Genomic DNA, 18,804 nt, shown 5'->3' on the forward strand with positions numbered 1-18,804 from the left:
AAGCTAGGACACTGCTCTTTCTTGCGGCAAACGGGATCAGCGACAGGGAGTTAGCCATCAGTCAAAATGGAATTCTGCCCTGGAGAGTCCATTTGGCAAAGTTATGTGTCTGGGGTGGTGCATTCCAGGGTCTGATAAAGCCAGGTATGGGGTGAAAACAAAGGCCCTAGGGTACGTGTTGTTTGGGGTGCACTTGCAACCAGGGGGCACCCTCAGCGGCCAGCACACGGTCGGCCACCTCTTTGAATGTTACCTCCTCTCCATCAGGTCACCTCTCCGGCAGGTTCTCGCCAGTGACGACTGAGGGTGTCGTTCTAGGGTCTCTCCATTCTCTCAACATCTCTGCACCTCCAACCCCCATCTCTCTACCTCTCAGACAATCCCCAGGGGCTGTAGAAGGAGAAAACAGGCTGCTCTGCTTTGCCATTTGCTAAAGACACCCTAGGGTCCCCGGCACAGGTGGGGACCCGTCCCACTTCCCTTGGGGAAGGGAAGGATCAGGTTATCATGTGTTGTGGTCACCCTTGGACGTGGCTCCGGGGCCCAGCCTAGGGTCTGTTAGAGCCAGGCCTGGTGGGAAGGTGGTGTTATTGTTTTAAACGCGGACGCATCCTCCTGGCACCTGCGGGCTGAGCCAGAGAGGATTGCGGGGCGGGGCCTCGCCAGGCCCTGCAGGGGCCCCCAGAGGAAGAAGGGCACTGGGTGTGGGCAGAGCTGCAGGAGCAGTGGCGAGGTGGGCCCATGCTGGCTCGCCCTGCCTCCTGCTCTGAGGGTCCTGCTGACCAGTGACGGGTTTGCAAGGGAGGCCCGTGAGGTCCAGCTGAAGTGGTGACCACCGGGCAGGGGGGGCTCTTCCTTCCTATAGGAGGGCGTGTGGCCTCCTGTGGAAACCACGGCAGGACCCCTCCCCCGCTCCCCTAACCAAGCAAGTCCAGGGACACAGCGCCCAGACCTCCTGCCTCAGGGACAGGGAGAGATTGCTCAAAATTCCTTAAGACAAGCAACGAACAAGGCCATAGTTCAAAGGCTGCTTTGTGAGGCACGTAGACTGTGCTCAAGTGCCACTCAAGGCTGTGTTTCCCTGGGATGACCGGACGTGTGCATACGCACGCATGCGCGCACACACACGCATACACACGTGCATGCACGCACACATTCCCCAGGACTAGGTGACCTTGCGTTGTGCCTTTGGAGCTTGCATGTGGGGACAGGTCTATGGAAACACATAAAGATCCTAAAATGCCCGGCTTCTCTCGGCTGGGTGATGAGGGACCTTTGCTCCAAGAAGCCACTGGGAAGAAAAGTGCGTGGAGAGTAGGAAGCCTGCCCCACTCGGAGTGTGTGTCCTCTGGCGAGGAGCCAGAGGCATCAGCAGAGGCCCTGGCAGGACAGGGGCCGCGGCAGCTGGCCCGATGCCATTCCGTCCTCCCCCTTCCGCAGGTGGAGATCAGCCCCCTGGAGAACGCCATCGAGACCATGCAGCTGACGAACGACAAGATAAACAGCATGGTGCAGCAGCACCTGGACGACCCCAGCCTCCCTGTCAGCCCCCTCTCCATGCTCCTGAACGGCATCGTGGACCCCGCCGTCATGGGAGGCTTTGCAAATTACGAAAAGGCAAGTGACACGCCAGCTTCCTCTTTCCAGCCCTGTCCTGGGACGGACTGTCTCCAAGCCCGGGAACTACTGCGGTCTCACTGAGCGAGCTCCGCAGTGACTGAGCCCAGGCCCGGCCGGCCTGGGCATTGTCCCCTCATCTTCACCCCGCAGCGGGCTGTGCTAACGGAGCCCTAGAGAGTGACCCTCGTGACAGTCCAGAGGCCTGGGATCATTAAAGGCCAAAAGATACAGTTTCAGTGAAAGACAAAAGGCTTAGAATATTTAAAATAGATGGGAGTCTGGTGCAGTGGGGACAGCCAGCTGGTCTCCCTGGAAAATATCTCAGTGAGATCAGGCAGAAGCTGAAGATCGTGGGATGTACTCTAGACAAGGGGTCTGCACGACAGCCGCCGCCTGATTTTGTAAATCAAGTCTGGGACGTGGCCACGGCCATTCTCTTACTTGGTGTCTGTGGCTGTTTTCCTGATATAACGGTGGCAGAGTTGAGGCCCTTCACAGAAAAGGTTTGCTGCCCCCTGGCCTAGACAAAGTGGAAACTGAAGCAGAAGGGGCTCTGCCTGAAAGTGGGCTGTGAGGCGAAACTGCCCTGGACCCTTTGGAGAGGTGATGCTCTGTTCCAGCTCCCTTCAGCTGTAGGGCGGACCCGGCATGGGGGTCAGGGGCACGAGAGCAGCTGGGGAGCTGCCTCCCAGCGAAGTGAGTGACCCGGGTCAGCTGTGGCTTTGCTGGGCTCCATGGACGGGGCCGCCACAGTGAGTGAACAAAGTCCATTCGTTGTGCTGACCTTACTGGATGTTTTGCTGGGGTAGGGTCCAACCCTGGGGGGAACGAGCTGGGTGATGGCCGGGGTGTGCGTCTGTTTCACACACAGCTCTCTCCCCAGGCCTGGTGTACAGAAACGTGTGTTGATGTACTAAGTGTCTCTCCCTGTCTCCACCAGGCCTTCTTTACAGAGCGGTACCTGCAGGAGCACCCCGAGGCCCACGAAAAGATCGAGAAGCTCAAGGACCTGATTGCATGGCAGGTAAATGTCCAGCGGCAGCTGCAGGGCCCGAGGCGGGGAAAGTGGAGTCTGGGACCAGATCCACCAGGGCCACCTTGGCACACCTGCCAGCCGCCACGGAGGACCCTGGACCTCAGCCAGAGCACCCGTGACCATGTCTGTCCCGGATAAACCCGTTCACCACTGCCATGATTAACTCGACCCCTGGCTGTAGTCATGCATTTGAACACCTAGAAAGTTCTGTCTTGCAAATGAGCCTGGTCTGTTCCCTCCCCTCGGTCAGTGCAGTGCCTGCTGGGAAATCTTTGCCTGGTATCGACAGAACGGAACATCACGGGCAAGGTCAGGAAACAGTGATGCCCTAGAGACCGTGGCTCCAGCCTGTCCTGGGAGGGCGCTCGAGCCAATGCCATCGGCGTGAGAGGTGGGGATGGGAAACCGCCGAGCACCCACCCTCCTGTTCCTCGTGCCGGTGGTCAGGGTTGGGGGAAGGGGTCCTCATTTCTGTTTCCGCAGCTGTAATTAATTCTGCATATTTGGCTTTTCTGCTTGTGCTCCTGAGGCCTTCTGAGTCTTTCCTTAGCGGGACATGGTCTGGAAAGGCTGGGCAGCCCTGGAGGGTGTCCTGGGCTCCACTGGAAGTTCCCTTTTCATGTGTCTGGGCTTCTGGAGCTTTCATGAGCCTGGAGGCGGAGGGGACGTCCAGACCCAGTTCCCGTGGGAGCTCTGCCTACTTGCTCTGGACTTTGGACAGCTTGCTTCTTTAAGCTTCCTTTTCTCACGTGGGAGGCAAGGAGGATGCTGCTCATCTACACCCCACACGCCAGGCTGGGGGAAGAGGGCTGAGGAAGGCAGAGGCCAGGGTCTCCCTGTGCCTGGGCGGCATCCCACCCTGGCCCTGGGGGTCCCAGGCTGTGACCAGTGCTCTGTGGCCGCTTTGCTCCCGGCCTCCCTGGAGCCTCACCAGCCTCCCTTGGAGCCTCACCGTCCTGGCTTCGTCATCAGCACATGGGCTGTGTGACCTGTTAGGGTGGAGCGGGGCTGAGTTTTGGTTTCAAGCCTAATTACAAGTATTTATTTTATATCTATAAAATATATATGGATATTGCTGTGATAAAATTTATGTAACATAAAATTTACCACCTTAGTCATTTTTACGTACACAGTCCAGTGGCATCAAGTATGTTCCCGTCGTTGTGCAGCCATCACCACCATCCATCTCCAGAACATTTTCATCTTGCAAAACCACTGTGTACCCAATAAACAATAACTCTCCATCCTCCCCAACCCTGGAAACCACCATCCTACTTTCTGTCTCTATGAACTTGATTATTCTAGGGACCTCATATAAGTGGAATCATACATTGTCCTTTTGTGACAGGCTTATTCCACGTAGCGTAATGTTTTTAAGGTTCATCTGTGTTGTAACACGTGTCAGAATTTCGTTCCTTCTTAAGGCTGAATAGCATTCCACTGTCTCTATAGACCACTTTTTACTTATCTGTTCATTCGCTGATGGACACTTGGGTTGCGTCCACTTTTGCTATTGTAAATGATGTTATAATGAACGTGGGTGTACAAATATCTGTTCTCTTTCCTGCTTTCACTTCTTTTGGGTATATACCCAGAAGTGGATTGTTGGATCATATAAGTCTATTTTTAATTTTTTGAGGAAGGACTATATTGTTTTCCACGGCAGCTGCATTATTTTCCATTCCCACCAACAGTCATGCACGATGGTTCCGCCTCATCCTCGTCAACATTTGTTATTTTTTGGTTTTCTTTTTGTTTGTTTTATAGCCGCCATTCTAATGGGTGTGACTTTGCCACAAATCCGTAGGCATTTGATATCAATTTGCCTTGGAATTCTTCTGTGATAAGACACCTTGGGAGCTGAATTTAAGGGAACTTTTTGGCCATGATGGTTTCTTTGCACAAGATGTAAGCCTCAGGTAGGCAGTCTCCCTCTGTTACTAAAAAAGAGGGAGAGAATTTAAAGGTCTGAATGATTCCATCTTAGATGTTGTAAAAACCAAAGGGTACAAAATTCAAAACTCCACTGAAGGCTATATAAAACCATTGCTACACAAAAACTAGTTTGGTCTGCAAAAGTTCTATTGTTTTTTTTTGTTTGTTTGTTTTTTTTACTGTAAGCTGTTACAGAAAATTGGATTTTAAGAGTTTCAAGCCCTACAGAGGAAAATAATTTGTTCCCCAGAGAGAACTTTATGTCAGCACTATGTCATCACCCCTAATAAGTATATTAAAGGATGAATTTTAAAGTAGCTCACAGGAAAGTCGGGGAAAAAAAAATCTGGTTTCTAGCCACTTCATTAAATCAAAGAGTGTTGAAAAATACATATTCAAAACATTACCTGTGATCTTGCTTTCATTTGCAAATGTTTTGAAGATTCATCTTTTAATAGCAGTAATTGAGTCATACACTCATTAAAAATAAGAAGTTTGGGGTTATCGGAATGCTTTCTTCTGGTTTTGTGTCAATTTATTTGGTTTGGTTTTTTTCCTGAATATCAGGGCAAAGTGAGGTTTTCCTCCTGGGAATCCCAAGGGTTCATTGGCAGGGTTTCCATCACTAATGCCTAAAATCATTTGTGAAGGCTGGTTATTAAGTCCCAGGCAGCTCCTGGCTCTGCTGTTGCCGTTGCTGAAACAGAGGGTGCTGACCCCCTCGCAGGCAGGAGCTGGGGTCGGGTGCAGGCTGCCTGGGGCCTCTTCTAGGTTTGCGGCTGACACCAGGTCAGCAGTGAGCGCCAGCCCCTTCCTCGAAGGCACAGCTCCATCTTCCCTCACACGCAGCTGTCTTGTTGGGCATCCCTGCTCTGTGTCCAAAGATGAATCCATATAGACTCATATGAAACCACTGTGGTGCATGCATATTTCTCTTTTTTTTTAATTTATTTTATTTATTATTTTTAGCTAGGTTGGGTCTTTGTTGCTGCACATGGGCGTTCTCTAGTTGTGGCAAGCGGGGGCTACTCTTAGTTGCGGTGCACGGGCTTCTCATCGTGGTAGCTTCTCTTGTTGTGGAGCACGGGCTCTAGGCATACGGGCTTCAGTAATTGCAGAACACGGGCTCTGGTAGTTGTGGCACGCGGGCTCAGTAGTTGCGGCACACGGGCTCAGTTGCTTTGCGGCATGTGGGATCTTCCCGGACCAGGGCTCTAACCTGTGTCCCCTGCATTGGCAGGCGGATTCTTAACCACTGCGCCACCAGGGAAGCCCCATATTTCTCTTTTGAAATGCACAGAGATGAAAGACCAAACCCATTCATCATCCCCAGCCGATGACAGTCGTACCGATGTCGCCAGTGGTGGCGCTCCTGGAACACTTAGCAGTGCTTCCAAATGTTCTTTGCCGCTGGCAGGCCATGAATCCGTGTAGGGGACACACAGGAGCAGACTTCAAATACAGCACCGCCATTTAGAAGGGTGTCTTTTGAGAGCAGGCTGCATGCTCTCTTTGAACAACTAGAGGTGTGACTTTGGGGAAGTCCTCCCCCGTCTCTGGGCTCTGAGAAACTCTTCAGATGTGCAGCCTCCTGGGATCCACTCTAGACCAAATCAGGGCTCCGGGGGTGGGATTCAGGAAGCTGCTCAGCTTGGTTGGAATCCAAAGACCATTCCAGGCCTCAGTCCATGGCTTCTGTTTGTATACTAAGCACCTCATATGTTGGAGCGTTTGCACAGAGCATCTTTTTATTCATAGCTTAAGTTCAGCCCTGAGCAGACATAGAACAAGGGCCAGATCCCACCCTTCTTTCAGAAGGTTATATCTGATCAATGTCAGGGACCTGTTGAGGGGATACATTTCATACCCCATAAATTTCACCTGCCAGATCACCGTTCATTCAGTCCCAAGACCTGAACCAAAGGGTCTTAACTTTAGTCCAGCAAGTAGCTTCTTTGATGTCAAGAATCTGGCCAATGAAGAGTTTTATCAAACCAACAACAACAGAAAAAAGCAGAAATGATTGGACCACACTTTTATACATTTGAGAGAGGGCCGTTTTACAAGATGCTTTCAGGATCTAGAGTGGCTGTGCTTTAACCTTGAGACAGCACCCTGACGTTGTCTTCACGCCCAGATAGCCACAACACGTTTACCACCTCACCAAAAGTTGTCTGCAGCCCGCCTTTGCCGACCCCCAGGAAGCAAAAGGATTTCTGTGAGCATTTTCTTCTGTTGAACCTGAACAAGCTGCAGCTAGACCCTGGAGGCTGCCATCTGCAAGAGTAATTCGTATGGAATAGTAAAACGTCCCATCTAGTTTGAAAGCTTAGCTGCATGCCGTCCTGTTGGTGATAGCCGTTCGGAAAGGGGTGCCTGGCGTGTACCTTTAAGCCCAACTGTCAGCCAAACACACTTTGTGCCAGGGCAGCTCGAGAGCAGGCTGGGTGGTGTAAACACAGGGGAGCGCTCACTTATTCCGCCCTTTCCTGGAGCACCACGAGAGGCACCAGCTGCGTGCTATAAATGGCAACCAAATACATTTTATGCCTTGATTCATCTTGATAAGATTTCTTGAATTTGTTCACATGAAATTCAATTGTGTACTTATTATCCTCCTTACTAATAAATCTGCTCATTTAGATTGGTGTTCTGTCATATTAAGAAAATCTGTTTTTAATCAGTATTTTGATTTAATTGTAAATTATTAAGAGGAAGCCTCTTAGCTTGATTGCATTGAAGAGCATCTACCTCCCGGTCTGAGCCTCAGGGGAAGCAGAAGCCAGGGGAAGAAAGGAGGCTTTCTCACACCCACCCCCAGCGGCTGTGACTCCGGAGGGTCTCTGGGGCTGGGGAATGAAAATGTCTCTACGACGCTTTTAAAGGTCAGCTGTATCTCCACGCTCCGATGTGAAGTCTTGGCATGGATGTTTGTGACAGCAGTGTTGGCAGAGACATGATTCTTTTTAGTTTTAAGGAAGAATAAATTTGGTTTTCCTTTCCACATAAGAACATCCTTCAGGACTATAGATCACGTATTATTAGGCTTTTTACATTTTGGAATAGGGTTCTCACTTGCCTGTAGAGGCAATATTCTTAGCGAAAAAAATCTTTGTACTGTGACTTGGCCCTTTGCTAACAGATCAAGTCATAGCTAAACAAATCCAAAACGCAGCCCTTCCCAAATTCAAGTGGAAAGCACAGAGAAGTCTATTCTGGGGTTGATGGTCAAATGTGAGTCAGGCAAAGTAACGGAGCAGCCGTGTGCTGCATACCGCACTAGTCGTGTCCGACTTAAAACACAAATGCTTGTCATTTACACATTTTGGTCTGGGGGAGTAACCTGCCTGATGATGAATTTAATCAGCCGGTTTGACTGGGAAACCAAAGCAGATGCATTTTGCACGTTGCCACTTTCTGCCTGGTGTGCATTTCTCTCCCTAGACCACTAAGCAAGAAATAAGGAACGTCAACCTGTATGTCTTTCAGATTCCATTTTTGGCCGAAGGGATCAGGATTCATGGAGACAAAGTCACAGAAGCACTACGGCCATTTCATGAGAGAATGGAAGCCTGTTTCAAACAGTTAAAGGAAAAAGTGGAGAAGCAGTACGGAGTCCGGACCATGGTAAGTGGCTGGCGCGGCAGAGGGGAGGGAGCGTGTCTCTGTGTCACACTGTCCGACTGTGACAGGCTCACAGGGCCGAGTACTTGAGTTGTGTACGTGACGCCTGCTTAGGAAGTGAGATAAGGAACCTCCGCCCCTTCATCATTTCATGTGCCAGCAAACTAGGCACCACCTCTCGCCAACTGGAAATGTCAGGGTGTAAACGTTCCTGAATTTGCTTGATCACCGAATACCCCACTTATGGCTGTGAACACAAGCTCCCCATCGTGTGTGGAGCAACAGAAAGATCTCATAGATCCGTGCGACGACGCAGGCTGGTTCACAGAGACCACACCTCCAGTAACACGACACGCACGAAGGGTTAAATAACACACAGGGAAACAGCACTCACGATGTCCCAAAGCCGAGGTAGAGCCTGTGCCCAGGCCAAGGTCAGAGTCACTGAGGGGAGTAGTGGAGTGCTGAGGTCTGAAGCTGTTACCTGTTGGAGGAAGGGGTCACTGATCTAGGCTGAGGGTAAGTTGCAGGAGACGGGCGGGACGCTGGCTGGAGGGAGGACTCACTTAGCAAAGGCTGAAGGCAGGGATTTGAATGGCAGAGGCCAGGGGCCGGCGCAGACACAGCCATGCCTTGGACAGAAGACAGATTGTAAGGAGGAGCTGGGAAGGTGACCAGCCCCCCAGAGCCTGGAATGCCAGGATGTTCCGGGCTGAAGGATAGACCTGAGCTTTTTTTCTTTTTTTAACATCCTTATTGGAGCATAATTACTTTAAGCTGGGACAAAGTGAGAGCGGGATGGACATATATACACTACGAAATGTAAAATAGATAGCTAGTGGGAAGCAGCCGCATAGCACAGGGAGATCAGACCTGGGCTTTTGCTAAGAGTTGGTGGAAGGTCTCCTAACCAGGGCTGAGATCAGGAGCATGGTAAAAAAGTGGCTAGGCATTTTTATGGATGCAAAATACCTGACAGCTTAAGCCTTATGGTGGGCTTGAGGCAGTCTTCATGAGCCATGCCTTAGCAGCTCCGGGGGCAGGGCCAGACACCTCACATCAGAGCACCCCTGTGGCGCCGTTCAGAGCATCACTTCCACCCTTACTCAGGGTCTCTGGGAGCCTTGGTGAGTCCTAGCCTTGACGGCTTGTGGACTCGGGAAACATCTGGCCTAGCAGATGGCTTGAGGCCCCCTTTCTCCATTGTCCGGGGGTGAGCATCAGTGTCGCAAAAAGAGGCAGCGAGACCTCTTCTGGTCTGCTGGAATCCCATGCCTGCTGGCGTGGAGGGGGTGTATGCGAGCAGGTCTTCTGTTATCCTGCAAAGGGAAGGCAGGCTGCAGGAGTTACTCCACCTCTCCTAACACAAGATGCTCTACCTCCTAAAGAATCAGATGTCCAACCAGGTGCACCATTTTGGTTTCTTTTCTGACCCAGCTCCATCTTTCTGCCGTTCTCTAAAGTTCTCTGCTGTCCCCTGTTGAGCTGGCTTCTTTTTGCTCACCCGTTTATCTCACTTAGCAAACACTAATTTAGTGCTTACCATGTGCCAGGGACCTTTCCGAGGTTTTTAACAATTATGAACTTCTTAGGTTCCTGCAACACGAGGAAGGAGACACTGTGCGCATCCCCATTTTATACATGGGGCAACAGGACATGGGAAGGTTCACTAGCCCGAGCTTACACGAGTAAGTGGCAGAGCTCTTCTTCTCTTGCCTTTGTGGTTGGAGACATGTAGGAGAGCCAGACCACCCCTGAGAGGGGTTATGCTCTATGCTCTCCCACCCTCCCCATCCCTGCCGGCCATGCCTGGGCCCCAGAGCCTCCAAGCCCAGCACCCTGGTGCTCATCAAATGAGGTGCCTTTGGCCTTGACCACGGCAGAGCATGAGCCTGACCAAGCCAAGAGTAACACAACCGCCGGGCTATGGTCTGAAGACTCAGCAGGCAGGAATCTGGGACCGTCAGCCCAGCAGGAACTGCAACAGGTGAGCAGGCTTAGAAATCAGGACCACGCTGGAGGAGCCTTCACTGCAAGTCAGAATCCTCGAGCTGTGTCTCATCCCTCTGGAGCTTGTGACTCATTACAATCAGCGTCAAGTGGCCAGAAGAGTTTCAAAGTACATCACGGTGCACCTCTTTCAAAGTCTGATGCCACTTTTAATTCTTTCTGAGAAATAAACACTTGGTTTTCTTACTAAGTGAAAAGCTTCCTCTTTGATCAATCATTTCATGTATATTTCAGGAGGACAGAAATCTGGCTCGCCAGACGTCCTTCATATCCCTTTCTCTGCTGTAATTCATGAGTTCTCTGCCGGCTGTGCTTGCACACGGGGGAGGAGGGAAGAAGGGCAGGGCGGTTGTGTAGGCAGTGGGACGTCCTCGGCCGGTGGTGATGAGCCATTTGCACCGCAGTCTGAGACGGCATCTTCTCCACCGAGGTCCCATCCCGAGGCAGGGGCAGCCAAGGCATCTCCACCACCACCCCCCAGCCAGGGGTTGACCAGGCTTATTGGGAATGAAGTTGGGGACAGAATTAAGGATTCATTTTCCACCCGTGGATGCTTTGTCCCCTGGAGCTGCTTCCCTGAGTCCATCTCCATCCTGGGACCCCAAAGGCAGGCTCTGCGGCCAGCCTCCCTTGAGCAGACAAAAGGTCAGGCAGATACCTTGTCATCCTCTGAAAACTGTGGTGATAAAATGCCATCTGGAATGAGGCTTTCCCGTCTTACCTACTTGGAGAACTTTCAAGCTCCTCAGAATACTTTCAAAAGCAATACAGTATCATCCTGTTTTAAAAAAGATGGATTTAAAAGTAAAATCCCCAGGGCTTCCCGAGTGGCGCAGTGGTTGGGAATCCGCCTGCCCATGTGGGGGACACGGGTTCGAGCCCTGGTCCAGGAAGATCCCACATGCCACGGAGCAGCTAAGCCCGTCACCGCAGCTACTGAGCCTGCGCTCTAGAGCCTGCGAACCACAACTGCTGAGTCTGCGTGCCACAACTACTGAAGCCTGGACGCCTAGAGCCCATGCTCCGCGACAAGAGAAGCCACCGCAGTGAGAAGCCCATGCACCGCAACGAAGAGCAGCCCCCGCTCGCCACAACTAGAGAAAGCCCGTGCACGGCAACGACCCAACGCAGCCAAAAAATAAACAAAATTTTAAAAAATAAAATAAAAATAAAAACCCATAGAAAGGACATAAACCATTTTGTCAATTTTTCTGGGTCAGCCTAAGCCATAGAAAGGGAAGACTTGGACACCCTCTGACTCCTAATCCACCGGCGGCTCCATGGGACACCCCCGACCCGCTCAGCTTTGGCCTTCATTCAGACAGTCCTGGGCTCTAAGGTGCCACTGCTCCCCGGATGAAAGCACAGGAGCCTGGCCTCCTCCGTATACTTAGATAGTGAAGAGTGCAGACCCGGGGTCCCCAGAGAAGAGGCCACGAGCACCAGCCACGTTCAGCACTGGTCCCCAGCTCCTGGGGAGAGGGCTGGAGTGAGTCTGTGCTTCAGGCCGTGGTAACAACGGCAAGGGCAACGGAGGCTGTGGTTCAGAGCGTGGCCCGCCCTACGTGCGTCACCTGCATCATTTCAGCTCATCCTCGCCGGCCTCTCAAGGTGGCATGATTATTCCCTACATGCTCAGGAGGAAGCTGAGGCCCAGAGCAATTCTGTGTTTTATGCCAGGTCACCTAGTCCATGCCAGAGCCAACATTCCCGCCTAACTCTAACCACCCCCCTCCACTGCCGGCCCCGCTGCAGGGACAGAGACGTCCCCTCTCTCCAAGTGTCCTAGCGCTGGAGCTACCCCATCAGGGCTGGGAGAGACCAGCTGCTTCAGATGAAAAAACAAAAGCCCTGGATCCTCCATTTCTAGAGGCTCTGCTTGGTCAAGAAGGAATTGGGAGGTGAATGGCCCGGGAGGACCCAGGGCCACACCCAGTGGCTGCCCTGCTGATGTGGGACCCAGACTGGCTTCTGTCCCTCCTCTGCCAGAGCCGGCTCCTGCCGTCCCCCTTCCTTTGTTCTTCCCAATCCGTGCTTGTGCATCCCGACCAAGACTCAAGGCTGCCTCTCAGGGTAAATCACCAGCCCTCTGTGGTTGCAGGTTGGATGCTCACGGCTGCTTCCTGGGTCTTCCCATGAGCTGGATGAGGTCATCCTGTGGCCACTTGCACCTCTTGGTCCCTGGCCGGCTCCCTCCTGTGCACCCCCTCCCTCAGCGCTGGCTGCCATGAAGATCATTTCATCAGAGAAATGGAAACCGTCATGCTGGGCGCTCTTAGGAATGGGGGCTCACGGCACCCAGATGCCAGATGGGTCGTGTTTCTTCTCTGCCGTAAGCAGAGCGGCATTTCCTGGAAGGCTGCGTCTCCACGTACCCAGAAGATGATGGACAACGGAGGCAGCATCTGCCAAGCCAGAAAAATCACCCGAGCACGAGGTTGATGGCTGTCTTCTCCTCTGCCCGTCACCTGGATCCAGAGAGGACGGGGTTGAAGTCAAGCTGAGGAGGTTGCCGGGGAGAAGTGGGAAGGCAGCCCCTCGCGGGTCAGGAGGTGGTTTGAGCAGGTGGGTGCTCAGAAAGACAGTCCCCAACTTCCGGAACGCTGCTCCCCGCCTCTGAGCCGTCCTCAGAAGCTGCTGCTCTGGAAGAACTGGCAGGGGAGAGCCTGGGGTTTGAAAGGCAGCGGCCGTGAACAGGTCTCACTCAGAGCATCAAGAGGGTCAGAGTCCCACAGAGATGCCAGAGAGAGAAGCGGTAGCCGAGCTGGGCACGGTGGTACCAGGGGTAGCAGATGGGGTGGTCAGGACGCACCTAGAGTAGCAGGCAGGACTCTTCCTGGGGAGGGTCAGGAACGGAGGGACCCAGAACAGGCTCCCAGGGCTCAGCCGCAAGGCTGGGTGAGAGGAACACTTCTGGCTTTGGATTGCCGTCTGAACGTGTTGAAGAAAGGGAAAGTACTGAATGGGAGAAAGTATCTGCAAATGATAGGACTGCCAAGGGGTTAATGTCCAACATATATAAACAGCCTATGTGACTCAACATCATAAAAACAAGCAACGCGGTTAAAAAAATGGCCAGAGGACCTCAGTTGACATTTTTTCAAAGAGGACATGCAGATGGCCAAGAGGCACATAAAAAGATGCTCAACATCGCTAATCACCGGGGAAATGCAAATCAAAACCACAGTGAGATATCACGTCACACCTGTCAGAACGGCTGTCATCACAACGAACACAAATGACAAATGTCAGTGAGGGTGTGGAGAGAAGGGGAGCCTTGTGCACTGTTTATGGGAGTGTAAATCGGTGCAGCCAGTGTGGAAAGCAGCATGGAGGTTTCTCAAAAAACTAAAAGTAGAGCTACCCTATGACCCAGCAATCCCACTCATGGATATATATCTGGAAAAACCAAAAACAGTCATTCAAAAAGATACATATACCCCAGTGTTCATAGCAGCATTATTTACACTTGCCACGATGTGGAAGCAATCTAAGAAGATATGATATATATATATGAATACCACTCAGACATAAAAAAAGAATAAAGTGTTACCAGTTTGCAGCAAAGTGGATGGACTTGGAGGGTATTATGCTCAGTCAAATAAGTCAGAGAAAGATAAACACTGTATGATATCACGTATATGTGAAATCCAAAAACTACAACAAACTAATGAATATAACAGAAAAGAAGCAGACTTACAGATACAGAGAACAAACTAGTGGTTACCAGTGGGGAGAGGGAGAGGGGAGGGACACTATAGGGGTAGGGGATTAAGAAGTACAAACTATTAGGTATAAAATAAGCTACAAAGATATATTGTACAACACAGGCAATATAGCCAGTATTTTATAATAACTATAAATGGAATATAACCTTTTTTTAACATCTTTATTGGAGTATAATTGCTTTACAATGGTGTGTCAGTGTCTGCTTTACAACAAAGTGAATCAGCTATACATATACATATATCCCCATAGCTCCGCCCTCTTGCATCTCCCTCCCTCCCACCCTCCCTATCCCACCCCTCCAGGCGGTCACAGAGCACCGAGCTGATCTCCCTGTGCTGTGCGGCTGCTTCCCACTAGCCACCTACCTTACGTTTGGTAGTGTATATATGTGTCCACGCCACCCTCTCGCTTTGTCACAGAAATGGCTGAGAAGAGGATATTGTAGACTGAGTTTCTAGAAACATTTTTACAATTTGGGTTAATCTGCAAGTCACCACTTCCTTTTAAGTTTTCCTTATAAAAGCCAATTAATGACAATGGCTGTCTCCCTGGAGATGGGCCATGGCACCATCATTGGTGCTAAACCCAAGACGGACCAGACCCTCTGTGCTGGCAGATTTCAGCTGCATGTTGAGCCAGTGATCAGTAAACTATGGCCTGACACCTGTTCTTGTAAATAAAGTTTTATTGGAACACAGCTGTGCTCACTTATTTCTGTACTGGTTATGACTCTTTTCATGCTTGGGACAGAGACCTTATGGCCCACAAGCCTAAAATACTTACTATCTGACCCTTTGCAGAAAACAGTTACCAGCTTCTGCTTTACACTGCTCTTCAGCAATTTTGAACCTTTTACTATTTTTTAAAATTTTATTTTATTGAAGTATAGTTGATTTACAACGTTGTCTTAATTTCTGCTGTACAGCGAGATGATTCAGTCATACATATATGTATATATAAATACATTCTTTTTCATCTTCTTTTCCATTATAGTTTATCACGGGATGTTGAATATAGTTCCCTGTGCTCTACAGTAGGACCGTGTTGTTTATCCATTCCGTATGTAATAGATTGCATCTGCTAATCACAAACTCACAATCCATCCCTCCTTTTCCCCTTGGCAACCACAAATCTGTTGAACCTTTTACTATTGAAGAGATAGTGTACAGATCAAATAGTATTTCATGGGCAAAACAAATATTTAAGAAACAGACCGTCTTTTCAATGGTGTTGTACAATCTGTAATCACCCGTGGTCCCGGGCAGGTCTTCTATAGGTGATGGGCTGAATGAAACACCAGCTTTGGTGGAGTGGGGATGGGCTTTAGGGAGGTTGAAGCCACACCGAGAGGGAATGCCCTACAGGAATTTGGTTTCCGCATCCTCAGGTTAAAGAAAGGAGCTTCTGCTGCAGCTGCCATCCCAGATGTGCCAACATCTGGCTCGGGGTGCAGATACACTAGCATTTTGTAGCTAATTAGGTGTTGACATGTGCTGTATTTCAGTGACACTTATTTTGTTAATGTACAATAGTATGACATGACAAAGAGACGATGGAAAACTCTGTCCAGAGACCGTTCTTCTGTAGAATGCATCGCTGGTCCACTTTCTGGTGAGGAGGAGTTTTAGCAACGCCAGCCATGGATCCATCTAATCCATTGTACCAGTCGCTGGCAGGGGAGGAAATCCACCTTTAATTAAGCAGCAGGTGCATCTTATTTTAGTCTAGAAAAGTTCAGTCATTATGCATCCATATATTTTAGTGATCTTCTTGGTTTGTCACCATGCAGATACAAAGTTCATCTAAAGATCTTGTAAAATTCTTTCACATTCTAGATATTTTTCTACAAGTTAAATTTTCTGATCAGTACATTGTACTGTGACTCTGGAACAAGTTGATGCCTTGTGGTCTTGGTAAAGAAAACTGCTTTTTAAATTTTTTTTTAAAAAGTTCTTCCTGGTATTTTTCACAATATCAAATCAGATTTCAAAAAGCCTCCAAATAATCATCGTTTTTGTCTTCAACTTTGAACAAGCACATGCACTGTTCATGAAAGTGTGGACAATTTTGATCTAGATTCCGCGCTGCCAAGACCACCTGGTCCGAGGTGTCTGCCCGTGCTGCCAGGCTGGGCGCCTTTTGCCACAGCATCAAACAAGTCTCTCTCTCTCTGTTTCTCTCCCCTCTGCCCAACCCAGCCCTCAAGTCTGGACGACAGAAGAGGCAGCCGTCCCCGGTCCATGGTCCGATCCTTCACAATGCCTTCCTCGTCCCGGCCTCTGTCTGTGGCCTCTGTCTCGTCCCTGTCATCAGACAGCACCCCTTCCAGGCCGGGCTCCGACGGGTGAGTCTGGCTCAGCAGCCGGGGAGGTTTGGGTGGGGCTTCAAGGAGCCACCCAGGGCCCTGGGTTTGTTTCGTCACACCTGAGAGGGTTTTTAAAAATCAAAATTCTCTTTGAAATGGAGACCATCCAAGACTTTTACAATCATGATGCCACTAAGACTTGTAGAGTCTTGTGAATTTTTGAGTAAAAATTTCTCGCTTTGGGTACCACTTTGGATGAGGTTTCCATCAAATTGTAAAACCTCCAGGTGAGTGTTCAGTGCTTTTCAGCAAGTCCCGGAAGCAGTGTGATGCATTCCTTGCCAGCTGCGTGCTTGTACTTTTCATCTCTTGCTCACTTCCAAGGTGTCACGCTAGGGCAGGACTGTCACACACAGGCAGGCTTCCTTGATTGCTGGCAGGGCCACCTTCTTTCTACAAGATCTCTTTGAGACCCAGTTTTGCCCTTGAGCACCGGATGGCACAAAGCAACTAAGAAGGGATCAAGAACGGAACGGACGGGTGAACATTTCATTGAGCTCCCACTGTGTCTCCTGCAAAGAGAACCTCGTTATTGACATTTTTGTGTGTTTTGTGACTAGCATATATGAAAAGTTTGTTCTGATTATACAGAAAGAAAAAATGTCACATGCAATTTAAACAGTAGAGAAGAACTTCTAATTGGTTTGCTGTCGAGTTTGCACAGTTGTGTGTTTGTCCAAGCCCATTTGGTTTACAATCCATCATCCCATCCTATCAAACTCACAGGCTCCTGACCCCCGTGACACGCAGACACAAACTTCCAGAGCGCCCCAAGGGACAGCTCCAACCCAAGTGCCCTTTGTTGCCGACGACCAATGTACCCAATGAAGGATGGCAAACTGTTCCCACGTTTTTTTCCTAACAGTAATTTTTATCAGTGTCTGTTACTTCTAAGGCCAAGTCCATATGGAAAACCTCAATTTAGAGGTATTTAAATCAAGCGTGCTTGTCGCTGAGAGCAAGATTGCTAAAGAAACTTAATTCAACTTCTCCGCAGGTAAATCCCCAGGCTAGTTATGAAAAGGTTTTTATGTTTCCAGGAACGTAGGGGTGAGGGCAGAAAGTGATCTAGAGGTTTTAGATGGAGGAGTACTGTCCTGCACATGTGAATACATGAGTGGGAATCATTGTCTCCACCCCTGGAGCCGTATTTGTTTAACCTTGAACTAGAAGGCGTCTTTATTAGAGTCCAGATTTTTGTTCATTCTCGGGGTTACCACCCTTCACTACCTAAGGGATGTGGAGAAAATGAGGCTTTGGTCTCAAATGGCACCAGTTACGTGCAGAATGAAGTTCGTCCTGTCGGCAGTTGGTTCTCATAATGTGAAAAATTTAAAGCTCAGCCTTTCCCTTGGTTCCTTGTATATGCGTCTGGGTTTCACAGCACAGGTTCTCCCCGGAGCTTTAAGATGTCCACTAATCCTTTGTTTCCCTACATTAATTATCCCAAGCTCTGCCAAACCTAGAATAAAATCATGACGATTTTTAAATTTTTGTTTATAGTAGAAGAGATATAATATTTAACACCTAATGGATGTTGATTTAGTAGTTATTGTATATCCAACTGGAAAAGTCCAGATGCCCAGAAATGCCTCAATAATCAAAGTCAACACTGGTGTATTTCATTAATCATTTTCAAGTTTTTATTATGCAAAAATTTCAGACATATACGAAGGAGACAAAATAGCATAATGAGGCCCCGTACCAGCCATGAGCCAGCCTCAACAATGATCAACTCCTAGCCCACACTCCCCCTCTTCCATATTATTCCGAAGCAAATCTCAGGCATCTTATCATTTCATCCGTAAACATTTCAGTGTGAATTTCTAAAAGGTAAGAATTTACCAAAAACACAATCATACTACCTTCAGCACGTGTAAAAAGTGAACAGCAATTCCATACCGTCATCAGATATTGCTTTTAATTTCCAATAGGGGCATAAATGGCTTTTTTTTTTTTTCTTTTTAGTTTGAAACTGATCCAGATAAGAGCCCCACTCTGCAGCTGGGCTGCTGTATCTCTTTAGTTCTCTTTTAATCAATAGATTTCCCCTTCTGCTTTTTTCTTTTCATTTCTTTTCCTTGTAATTTATCTGTTGAAAACTCCAGGTTGCTTCTGGTGTCGTCTGGGTTTTGCTTACTGCATCCCCTACAGTGTTACTGACTGTGTTTCTCTGTCTTCCATATATCCTACAGATCAGGGGTCACATCTAGAGGCTTGTGCACGTTCAGGCATGAGTTGGGGACAGGATGACTTCAATTGGTTCTTCCATTCAGAAGGACATTCGTGTCTCTCTCCCTTGCAGTGATGTTAGTAGCTATTGACGATCAGTGCTTACATTCAATACCATTACGGTTCAAATCCTGCTGACCATCCAGTTTTTTCTTTTTTTTTTTTAGAAAACGTAGCAGATGTGATTCTTGCTCTCAGCAGTCAGCGTCTTCTATGGATTTGAAATGTGGTTTTGTGAATGATCCATCTAATA

At 49.2% G+C, this 18,804-nt stretch overlaps 1 protein-coding gene across 1 annotated transcript in view; it reads left to right on the forward strand.

Annotated features, from left to right (window-relative positions):
- The window catches only part of DOCK1 (dedicator of cytokinesis 1), a 527,459-nt gene that overhangs the window by 494,817 nt on the left and 13,838 nt on the right, over positions 1-18,804 (forward strand). The window contains exons 45-48 of the mRNA XM_089898353.1: positions 1,441-1,617; positions 2,561-2,644; positions 8,081-8,218; positions 16,153-16,298. Coding sequence (XP_089754479.1) covers positions 1,441-1,617; positions 2,561-2,644; positions 8,081-8,218; positions 16,153-16,298 — 545 coding nt within the window. The remainder of the gene's footprint in view (positions 1-1,440; positions 1,618-2,560; positions 2,645-8,080; positions 8,219-16,152; positions 16,299-18,804) is intronic.

This window comes from Delphinapterus leucas, chromosome 16 (genome assembly GCF_059928025.1).
Source record: "Delphinapterus leucas isolate spDelLeu-1000000601 "Yukka" chromosome 16, BTC_Dleu_Yukka2, whole genome shotgun sequence".
Lineage (NCBI taxonomy): Eukaryota > Metazoa > Chordata > Mammalia > Artiodactyla > Monodontidae > Delphinapterus > Delphinapterus leucas.